Here is an 11,924-nt window from a genome sequence, read left to right as displayed (position 1 = left end):
CTCTCTCTCTCTCTCTCTCTCTCTCTCTCTCTGTCCTCCCTCTTCCCTTCCCCTTTCTCTCTCCCTTCCTCTTCCCTCTCTCTGCCTCTTCTTTCCTCCTACCAGGGATTGAACTCTGGTCCTCACACTTGCAAGGCAGGTGGAGGAACCACTGAGCTAAATCCATGATCCTTCCTTCTTCTCTTGTAGTACTGAGGATCAAACCCCAGGAGGGCAGACTATATCCTTAGCCCTTTTTATTTTTAGTTTTAGGCAGGGTCTCGCCATGTTGTTCAGGCTGGCCTTGAAGTCACAGTGTAGCCCAGGCTAGCCTCAAATGTGAGGCAATACTCCTGCCTCAGCCTCCTGAGTGCTGGGATTACAGGTACATACCATCACACTCAGCTCTTAGCCCTTGTTATTTTGAGACAGGGTCTGGCTAAATTGCCAAGGCAGCCAGAAATTTGCAATCCTCCTGCCTCAGCCTCTAGAGTATCTGGGATTACAGGCATGTGTCATCATGCCTGGCTCCCACCCCTGTCTCTCTGAAGAATTGGGGTAGGAACAGTAGAAAGCAATTACGATGACATACAAACACCCTTGCCCATTACAGCCCGTAATTACAAAGTTGTAAAAGTGATCAAAGAGCCCAGAGAGTTGGCCAACAGGAGAAAACAAACAGGACTTTCAGACAGTGGGCTCCTGTTCTACGATTAAAAAGCAAGAGTTGTGGCTCAATCCAGAGCTCTCCATGCCTACTGTAGACCTGCACCCAGGTGCTTCTTTGGGATGGAATCTGGAAGGCAGAGAGAGAGCAGGTAGGCCTTTAGGGCTGGGAGACTGGGCTGCCCAAAGACAAACCAGGGATCTCTCTGGATGCTTCAGAGTGAGCCAGGCTGGCAGGCAGCAAGCAAGGCTGCCCATGGCTTTTGGCACTGGAGCCATTCCACAGCAAGCAGTGAGAGTGAGGTGACATCCTGCCTTTGGTCACTGGGCTCACTGGTCGGCTGTTGCAGTTCTCTGGGCTTTAGGCTTTCCTCTGCTGTCCACAGTGACATCTGCACATCTCCTGCTCATCCAAGATTAAGTGAGCACCTACTCTGTCCAGGGCACCAAGACAGGGAAGGCCAGGCCCTCTAGAACAGCTCAGGATCTCACTGGGGAGATAAGATCTCTAGGTACATAAGACTATAATGCTATATAGCCTAGACATAAATGAGACAGATAGACCAGTAGCCAATACTTTTGTCCCCCCATTATCCTACCCCAAACTGGACACAAATATTCAACACACAAAACAAATAAATATGAGGCAGCTCACTGATGTGAGATGGGATTAGGAAGGACTCTTCTAACCTCCCTGCCTCCTGCTGCTCCACAAAACCTAGACTTCGCAGAACATTGTATTGGAACTGTGGGCAAAGACTTTCCCTGCTGGAGACACGCGAGATGGAGAGATTTCTTCTCCTACTAAGCTGGCTGGGCTAGGCCAGGCAGGAAAGATTTGGAGGAGGGGTGGGTTCCCTTGGGCTTGGGAGTAAGGCTAGAAAGAAGAAAGGCTCTAATCTTCACTGAAAAGGGCAAACCTGCCCAGACTGCCTAGATTTGAATCTCAGCTCCACCACAGTTAGCTGTGAGACTCTGGGCAAGATACTTAACTGCTCTGTGCCTCAGTTTCTCTTTGGGTAAACTGGAAAAATGAGAGGACCTACTTTATAGGGTTGTCATGAGGACTACAAAAATTCATCCATGTAAAGCCTTTATAGTAGTAGTGCCTGGAATATAGTAAGTGTTCTTTAAGTATTAGTGATTATTGTATCAACTAGTACATCTGTTTTGCACACATGACTTCATTTACTCCTCGCTACTCTACAAGACAGTCATCAACCCCACTTTTGAGTTGAGGCAACTGAGACTCAGAGACACTAAATGACTTGCCTGGGGTCACTCATTGATAAGTAGTCACCAGGACTTCAGCCTCCAGAGCGCGTGCTCTTAACGGCTGGGGAGTGGCCTCTGGGGAAGAGAGGCATGGCTTCCACCCACCTGCTTGTCTCTGGATCTAACTCCTTCCACTAAGCAAAGAGCCACTGCACTAGGTCAGGCATGAGGTGATAAGCGCCTGACTTATCACTAGGATGACCACGGAGCTGCTAATAAAGAAACGGAAACCAATTTGAGTGTCTGGGGTGGGGGCAGTGACAAGAATGGAAAAGTCCAGAAGAATTACGGCAAGGGTTTCAGAGAAAGAGAAGAAAGGTAACAAATAGAAGAAAATAAAAACCAACCTTGTGAACTATAAAAGCACGAAGTGGGGGGTAGGGGGTGGCTCAGTGGTCGAGCACGTGCTTAGCATGGTCTAGGCCCTGGGTTCAATCCCAGTGCCACACACACACAAAGCACAGGAAGATGAGATCCATGGTAACAACAGAGTGGTCACAGCAATAAGGGCTTGAATGATCACTGTGTGCTTGACACAGGGCTAAGAGCTTCCATTAGTGCCGTCTCATTAAATCCTCACCACTACAAATATCAGCTCACTATTATTCCACTTCTACAGATGAGGAAACAGAGGCATGGGGAGGTGAGCTAAAATGCCCAGGTCATACCAAGGGTTAGCGGAGGAGCCAGGCTTTAAAACCTTGAGAGTCCCAGCTCTGTCAATGATTGTGCGCTAACAGGATGATATTAATAGGAAAAACCAGAACTGAACTGACAAGTCAGTGGTTTTCACCATTTTTCCTCACTTCACCTTTGCCTTACACCTCTCATGACCTATTTTTTCATGAGCTATATATTTTAAATAGTGTGCTCTACTAAGCTAATTGCATTTATTATGTGCAATTCATTTTCCTATGAGCTAACCTGTGTTACTACACCAAACCTACCAAAAGCAAGAAATGAGTATTTCAGTCAAGTACGGGGACTTCTGAAATACTGGAAGTGTTACCACCCTCAAAGACCTAGTGTGAGCCAGGGGACCCCAACCAGGGAGGCACGGTGTGGTCAAATGGTGAGGCCTGGGGGAGGCCCAACTGGAAGGCACTGGTGAGCTTGAGGCTGGTGCAGTCTCCACGGGCAGGCAGCAAGAGCGGGAGAGACGAGGGGTGTGATCACACGGTAGCCAAGGCACTTCTTCTAAACCCCTAACGGTTGATTTGTTTCCGTGTTTGTTTTAGCTCAGATGCAGTTTGGCACTTGGCATATTATTTTCACCCTCAGAGCAATCATGGGGATAGGAAATCAAAGTCTCATTTTATGGTGATGGAGACAAAAGCCCAAGAGCACCTCAAAGGACACTGGGCCCGTGTCCCCTCCTTCACGGTGTCTGTGTGCACGTCCCAGCTCCCCTCCCGCTGTCCCAACCCTCCCCCAGGCATGTGCCCAGAGTCCCTCTGGGGAGGCGCCTACAGCTTCCCAGTGTTCACATCCTGAAATCTCACACTGCGTAAAAAGGACAGTGGGGGCTCTGGGTAGCAGAGTCTTGCTGTAAGATTTCCAGAGAAGAAACATGCTGCTTTCATAATAGGTAAAAAATAAAACCACCAGAGCCTCTCTGAGCCCTTTGCCCCCACCGCACACTCTGCTCACACTCACACTGCACCCAGCGCAGCACAGCACTGAGCACGTCCTCACCAGATGTAAAGCAGGGGAAATGAAATATCCAGAGTAGGGCAGCTTCAGCCTACAAAATTCTGCTGCCATGAGACCTTTGCAGCTTTGCAGAGATGCCCACGCTCCAGCTCCTCCACAGGTGCCTCGATCCTGCTTCCCACCTCCCTGGAAACTCCTTCTGCATCAGCATGGCCAGGCCAGGAGAATATCTTCACTTACCTGTGGTGCCACATTCTTTGTGTGTTCATGTGCATGGTGGGTGGGTGGGGGGTACTGGGGGCTGAACCCAGAGCCCTGAGCACACTAGGCACGTACTCTACCCCTGAGCAACAGTCCCAGCCAACCACACACAGAGCCTGACCATATCCCAGACAGGGCCAGGTTCAAATCTCACCTCTACCCCCTCCTAATTTGTGTCACCCTGGCAAGTTTAGTTTCTTCTGATCCTCCCTTGCCTCCTATGCCAAATGGAGGGTAATGTCTACTGCTCCAGACTGTTGTGAAAAGTAAGTGAGATGATATATAAAGCATCTGTCCCGTGTTCCCCTAGGCACAGCAGTAAGCACACAGAAAACAGTAACAGCTCCTACTAGTTAGAGCAGCCTCACAGGCACAGACATTTCCAGGGCCTATGAGGCCACAGCAGTGCGACAAACAGGACAGCCCGCCAGCTGCTGAAAGGGGGCGCCTCCTGCCCAGCTCCTGCTGACTGAGGCCTGCACAAAAGTGAAGCAAGTACTGTCGGAGCACGGGAGTTTTTCTTCAGAAAATACTTTATATGAACATTTTCAGTTTTTAAATGTGATGATTAACTTACATTTGGAAAAGTCACTGTGGGCTAAACACAACCCCTGTGCGAGCCAAAGCTAGCCCTGTGGGCTGGCAGTTTGCAACCTAAGAGGAAACATGCAAAATTTGCTATCTTGCTTCCCTTGAAAAAATGTTCAGTAAAGTTGGGATTTAGCTCAGTGGAGCCTCTGCCTGCCTTGAAAGCCCAAGGTCCTGAGTTCGATCCCCAGTACCAAACCAAAACAAAATAAAAGTGTTCAGTAAAGGTTAGCTAGTGTGGTGGCGCCCACCTGTAATCCCAGAACTCTGGGAGGCTGAGGCAGGAGGATCAAAAATTCCAGCTCAGCCTGGGCAACTTAGCAATTCAGTAAGACCCTGTCTCAAAATAAAAATTTTAAAAGGCACGGGGATGTAGCTCAGTATGAAAGCTCTAGATTCAATCTCTAGTGAGAGGTAAACAAAAAGGGTTCAGTAAATGTTTCTGAGATGTTCTGGTGCTAGGCAGGGAACAGACTTAGAAACTCCTAACCTGAGGAGGAGAAGGGGCGACTGGGCACCTACTAAGAAGTCAAAATTCTGATGGTGTTGGGTGCTGGACAAAGGACAGAGGTGTGAAATTTGCACCACTCTCCCACCAGGAAAGGGACTCAGATATCACTCTTAGGAGACAAAGGCAGAGGAGAGTACATGGGCCTCTCACAGTTCCAGGCATGTGTAGGTCAAGTGTGAATCTACCTTGCTGGCCAGTGACAGGCAGGGGCGAGGGGCCCGCCGGGGACTCTCCAGCTTGACGATACTGATGAATCCAGGCTCCAGATTGTCGTCATCACTGGCATTGCACAGGTACAGGGGATGAGACTGCAGAGAGAGACAGAGGCCGGGGTTAGGGAGCCTTTGAGGGCAGAAGTAAGCTCTAAAGAGCCAAGTACTTTGATGCTGCCCTAGGCGGGTTCCAGGTGGGTCTTAGTGCTAAGAAAGAGCAGTCCTGTTATTGGGTTGCTTCATAGTAAGCCAGTAGCCATCAGTTGTCAGTTCAGAGGTGCTGGTACCAAGGGACAGGAGGTCTCAGGTAGATGGGAGGGAGGAATATACCAAAGGGCCCTGAATGAAGACTCTGCTACAAAACAGCTCCAACAACTTTCAAGCCCTATTTTTCCACACTGGCCAGATGCAAAGGGCTCCTCTCCTGGCCCCAGCCTCTCTCAATTCTTGATTCTTCTACCTGCTCCAAAACCGCAGGCTGACAGAATATCCATAGGCTCCTGCATCAGTGTCTCCAGCATCCTGTCTTCCCTCTGCTCCCGAGGGCAGTGCTGGGTGCCCGGGGTGCCTCCAGCCTCTTTGTGATACCACAGCAGCTGTCACCCTACAGATTCCCATCTTGCTCCCATGGTGTGGGTCTTCTAGCGTAATGCTAGCTTCATTCTTTCTCACTGTTCCCTTTTGCCTGTGCCCTATGCCCATAATGGGATCAAGCAAGGGGCTGACAGGGGGAAGAGACTATCTTGGGATGATGCTTGGCCAAGACTTTAGCCTTGACCAGCACAATTCCTAGGAGTTCATCCTGCCCGCCCCCCAAGAATGATGCAATGGAGAAGGAGACAGCTCAGTCCATCTGCTCTGAACTCATGGAAGGTCTGGTCTAAAACCCTGTGCCTCTATACCCAGTTGGGCTGAACAGTGAGTGATGGAAAAGTGAGCCAACATATGCTACCAAAATTTGAGGTGCTCCTTAACCAAGGGATGAGACTGCCCTACTTTAACTCTTCTCATTCGAGACAATTTTAATAGTGATTTGAATCTAATTTTTCCTGAATAAAATGTTGAGTTCTATGGGAACAAAGTATGATTTATTAGGCTCTAGACAATCCAGCGGGGCAGGGACTCCTACCTGGTGGAAACCGAGTGCATGTACCCTGGCAAGAAAGGGATTTCCTACTAAGGAGCAGCCCACAAGTCCCCCTCCACTGATGCTGATGTCAAAGAACCATCAGAGGAACCATAGAGTTTTATGAATTTATGAAAATGATAGCGGCGATGGATTTAACAGCACAGTCACTTTTTAGAGCACTTTGAGGCTATTTCCTCCCACTGTATCACTGCAGTCCTTTGAATACAGTAGGGTCTTCACAAATGTACACTGTCTCACTCTGAATAAACATCTGCAGGCAGGGAATGCTGAGCTAGGAAGATGTTGCATTCCTGCTCCCAGAATTTAAAGACTATAAGTGTGTCCTGTCCCCAGAAAAAGACTGGCATGAGGTGGAGTTCTTCTCAACACCCAGCTCAATGAGCTCTATTAGTCTGCCTACTGTCCATCCATGCAACCACAAGCCATTCATTTCCTAATTCTACCAACGCTGAGGGCCCCACGATGACAGGCACTGTACCAAACACTGAAGAGTCAGGGGTGAGTAAAGAGGCTCACAAGACAAGCATGCAGACACACAGCACTGCGATGTTACGATGCTACTTTTTTCCAGGGCCTATGGGAGGACACAAGGAGAGACGATAATCTCCCAGGAAGGACAGAGCATTTATCCTAAGAGTGACATGAGAGCTTCCATGGAGGTCAAACAGGTACATGTTCACCAACAAAAGCGGGTGAGGTGGAGAGCCATCTGCATCTGGCACCAGGTTGGAATGGACTTCAGGAAGAGAGATCTGGCATGAAAGAGAAGGTAGGAGATGAGGCTGGAAAGAACAGCGAAAGTCAGGCCATGGATCAGGGACTACAGATTTTACTGAGGATTCTCTTGGTGACGGCAGAGGAGCATGGAGTGTGGCGGGGAAACGGAAGTCGGATGCTCCAACAGACCGAAAGACACAAAATCTTTAGGAAGGGCAAATTACAGCCTCAGAAGTCACTGATATGCTTGCTCCTCCTCCTCACACCAGTTCAGATTTCTCACAATGACCCCAAGATGCCTCTCCTGACCAGAGGGCCAAATGGGACAGGAAAATCACAGGGAGAAGAGCAGACTGCACAGAAAGATTTGCAAATATTTCTATACCACTCTGCCTGCTAACAGGGAACCAGCACCTCCAAGCAATGCTGTAGTGGAGGAGATCTCTTGACAAGGTGGAAGGGAAATCTAGTCTCAGAGTCTTCCTTTGATGTTCCTGAACCAACAATTACGGAAGAAGAAACAGGAAGACAGGACCCATCAGTAAATGCCTCTGACATGTCAAGGCTTCAGCCGGTGCCCCACTTTCCTTATACTGAAGAGGGGCATTAAACTTAGAGAACTCAAGGTCATACAAGGTTAGAACTTAATGGAACTCCACACAAATGCAGAGTCAACCCTCCACTGTCCACGGTAACAGTAACAAGGATGAGGATAATAACACTTTGTACCTACTGAGTATAAGTGACTGTACTAAGCACTTCTGTGTATGAATTCTTTTTCATCCTCACATAAAACAGCAAGAAGTAGATACTACTACTGTCCCTATTTTCAAGATGAAGAAAGTGAGACACTAAAAGGATATATAACATTCCCAAGCTGCCTGCCTCACAAGCACAAGGTCCTGAGGTCGATCCTCAGTGCCAAAACCAAAAAACAAAACCCAAACAAACAAACAAAAATGCCCAAGTTATACAGCCAGTGAAAGGTAGAGAGCACATGAAATGGAAAGAAGTAGCAGAATAAGATTTTTAAAAGGGGAGAAAATGAAAGTCAATTTCATTTGACTTTGAAAACATACTTTTCCCAATTCATGACCAAGAAAGCTGGCATTACTAATACGTATATTTAGTATAAGCCCTAGAATGTTGTTGGGGACCCTCCAGAATTTTGTCCTCAGCCCTCTTCTCACTCATCAATTCCATAACCTTGGTTCTCCTCACAGAAGACCAGGTCACGCTGTAGTCTTCTCCTGAACTCCTGACTCATGTATCCAACTGAATAACCAACCCGGAGACACCCCAAACTGTGCCTCTTCAAAACCGAACATACCGTTCTGCCCCCCAAAGCTGTTCTCTCAGCATTCCCTGTATTAGAAATCAGAGCCACCATCCATCTGTTACCCCAGCCGGGTGTTACCTTCCTTGTCTTCTCCATCTCTTTCATCCCTCTCTCAACCACCAACATCCTACCACCAAATTCTAACAATTCCGCCTCCTAAATGTCTTTCTTTTCTCCCCACTTTCTTCCATTCTCATTATGGCTACCCCCTAATACATGCCACCATCAGTGCCATCCTGATTTACTCTAATAACTTCCCATCTAGGCTCACTTTACCACACTCATTTCTCTATATCGAAGCCAAAATGGTCTAAAATGTTAAGTTGAGCATATTACTATACTTAATGCTCTTCTAAAACTCCTCATAGCTCTTAGGATGAAGTCTGCACTCTAAACATAGCTTAAAAGGCTCTGTTTTCTTGGGCCCTGCCTTCAGGTTTTCCCTCCCTATACCTCTTCCTTCCTGGAAAGCCATGCTCCAGAAATAATGTTTTATTTCCCTAAACACTGTTGGCACTTGCTGCTTTGTCCTGTCTTTCCCTACTCCTAGACTTATTCCACTGTGTTGGAATGGTCTTCTTTTTGCCTTTTCTCCCTGGGGTTATGTCTGAGCCTACCCCACCCCCACTGCCCCTTCAGTGCCCGCTATTTCCTGGGTGCTCAGTCAATATTTGTTGATTAAATACTGAAGGCCTACAACCAGATAACTGAAAGACAACAGAGCACACACCAAAAATCCTGATAATGGCAGCTCTTGGAAAGGAATTAGCGAGGAGTTAGTAAGGAAGGGCTTTGATTTTTTGCTTTGCATAATATCATAGGATAATACATGAGTGAAGAGATAGTGAGTTTTGTCTTTTGCTGTGATGGAAGAATAAAAAAACAGAGAACTATTTACATTTTGTTCTGGGTCCTTTCCCTTTTTCCATTCCAAGAAGGCTGCCTCATCTTCAATTTCTTTGCCTCAGTGGCATTTGCCAAGTGCAAATGCTACGTACAGATCTCCCTTCCTGGCTTTTAGAAAAAGTGAACTCATGCAGGAACTATAAGTGTCCTGGAGGCAGACAGGAGTAATGGGGGTGTCTCTAGATGCATCTGGGGATGCTCCAAGTAGTGGGAATCTCAGCTCATGCTCAGGAGGGGTGGCCCCTGCAAATGGCAGTGGCAGAGATCACGAGCCCACATGGATTCCAAGGGAACACTTGTATTTGGATGACGGACATATTTATGTCAACTGGTGGACAAATACCAGAGAGATTCCCTGGGCATTCTAGTTGTCATAAAACCCAGGATTTTTCTTCTATTCAGTGAGGGGAAGTTCACTTGAACAAATTTCTGCCCACCTAAAATGGGACAGGGCCTTGCAGTCTGATTTAATTTGACAGAAGAAATTATAGTGACACTTCTTGTACAGTCATATTAGTGGTATAAGAACCATGCTTGCTATATTTTTTATGGTTTGACTCATTGTGAGCCTCAGATTAAAACTAAAACCAGTCCTTCCAACCAAAACTGTTCATTACCTAGCGAGGCACAAGTCTTCTGTGGGCATAGGGAACACAGAGGCCATCTCTGCCCCTTCTCTATGGAGTTTTCAGCCAGAGCATCAGCCCCTGAGAAGAAAACAGATCCAGATGCATCTGCCAGGCCTCCTGGTGACAAAGATGTAAATATGATTTGCATGTCGGGTCTACTATCCTCTCAGTGACACCAAGAGAGGACCAATAGCATGGGGAAGGCTCACCAAAACTTAAGGATCAGTCGTCTGCATCTTCCTGAAAGGCCAGACGTTGGTACACCCATCCCAAAGGCTGCCATGGGGGAAAGAAATCAAGAGGAGCTTGCTTTGAGGTCCCGTCATTCTGCCTCAGATGTTCTTTTTGCACACACACTTCATACCCCATGTGTTGTACTGCTTTCTTTTTCAGGGTCAGGGTCTTCCTATGTTATGCAGTTGGCCCTGAATTCCTGGGCTCAAGCAATCCTCTTGCCTCCACTTCCTGAGAAGCTGGATTACAGGTGCATACCACCACACCCAGCTCATATTTCATTTTCTTGAATCTGTTTTGTCTCTGTCCTCCTTCCTTTAACTTATTTGTTTTGATCTAATTCCCTGCCTTCCTAAGACAGGCATAAAGTTCAAATTCTGATTCCACTGTTTACCTGTGTGACCTTGGACAAAGTATTTATCCTTTCTGCACCTCACTGTCTTCATTTTCAGAATGGGAACAAAAATGCTTCCTGGTTATGGTGAAGACTAGAGATCATGGATATTAAGTACCTAGCTCAGCCCAACACTCAGCAAGTGCTCATTAAACCTGAGCTGGTTTGATTACTGCATCTGTAATAATAAATTGCTTCTTATTCCTGGAAGAGACAAAGCCCTTTCTGACTCCTTCCTCCCTTGGCGGTCAGCAGCGCCTCTGAATGCCAGTATTCCACAAGGCCCAGCCAGGACAGCTCATTATCCACGGTCACTTCCCTCCTGTTCTCAGCCCTCCAAACCCCACTGAACAAGCTCTTCCAGTTCTCAGCCCGCCTCCTTCCCATGCAGGAAGCCATGTGATCTCATTACCTCCTCACAAAGGGCATTCCAGGGCTCAACTGAGCCCCGCACTTAATGCTGGCCTTACTTTATCCACAACATCTCCTCCTCCTGGGGCTTTTGCAAACCATTCTTTACTGTCTCCCATTTCCCAGCCACTCTCCTCCCCCACCTCTGCAGCAATAATCTTAGTTCTCTGAGTCCACATACAGACCTTCACCTGGGCCTTGGACACATTCTTTTACTGCCTGCTGCAATTTTGCCTTTGTAATGAACGTTGGCCAAGCATCAAAGGCACCTTCTCCCCACTTCCTCTTTTCAGATTTTATAATCATCCTCTCCTGTGCAACCTCCATTACCTGAACTTAGAACTACCTGACTTTTATCTGAGGCAACAGGACACACCAGCATCATAAAGTAGAGCTCCTGCTGCTAGGGGTTGGGAACCAGACTGGCCTGAGGTTTCTGCTGCCAGCTCCCAGCAATGGAACAGCTTCCAGTGAGGCGTTTGGCCACCTTGCCTTCAAACATAAAGAGGCTGATACTTACAGTAGCTGGTTAGATGCTAAGATAGGATGTGGATTTGGAGGCCTTTCTACACCTGTTTCCCACCCTCATATTAATTTTTTCTCTATCTCTTTGGGATGACTGCATTTCCTAAAACTGAAGCTGAGAGGCTAAGGAACTGCCAAGAGGAGTTTTTCTTTATCTATTTTGTTAAAAATTCTTAGCAAGGTATAATCCCAGCACTCAGGAGGCTGAGGCAGGAGGATCTTAAGTTGAAGGCTGGCCTAGAATACATAGGGAGTTCAAAACTAACTTGGACTATGTAGTGAGACCCACTCTCAAAAGATAACAAACAAATCAAAACAAAAAACTTTCACAAGGAAAGTGTATTCCTGCTCCATTGTGTAGTTTTCTTGATATATATATAGAGAGAGATATATAGATATATATATAAAAGATATAGATATATATAGATATATATAGATATATATAGATATATATAGATATATCTATATATATCT

The 11,924-nt window shown here is 47.0% G+C and overlaps 1 protein-coding gene across 1 annotated transcript in view; it reads right to left on the bottom strand.

Moving 5' to 3' along the window:
- The window catches only part of Rnf43 (ring finger protein 43), a 68,490-nt gene that overhangs the window by 11,944 nt on the left and 44,622 nt on the right, over positions 1-11,924 (bottom strand). The window contains exon 3 of the mRNA XM_010620249.3: positions 5,119-5,241. Coding sequence (XP_010618551.1) covers positions 5,119-5,241 — 123 coding nt within the window. The remainder of the gene's footprint in view (positions 1-5,118; positions 5,242-11,924) is intronic.

This window comes from Fukomys damarensis, unplaced genomic scaffold (genome assembly GCF_012274545.1).
Source record: "Fukomys damarensis isolate Sample0158 unplaced genomic scaffold, DMR_v1.0_HiC HiC_scaffold_13, whole genome shotgun sequence".
NCBI classification, from domain to species: Eukaryota; Metazoa; Chordata; class Mammalia; order Rodentia; family Bathyergidae; genus Fukomys; species Fukomys damarensis.
Note: the sequence above shows the minus strand (reverse complement) of the source record. Positions and strands in the feature narration are given on the sequence as shown.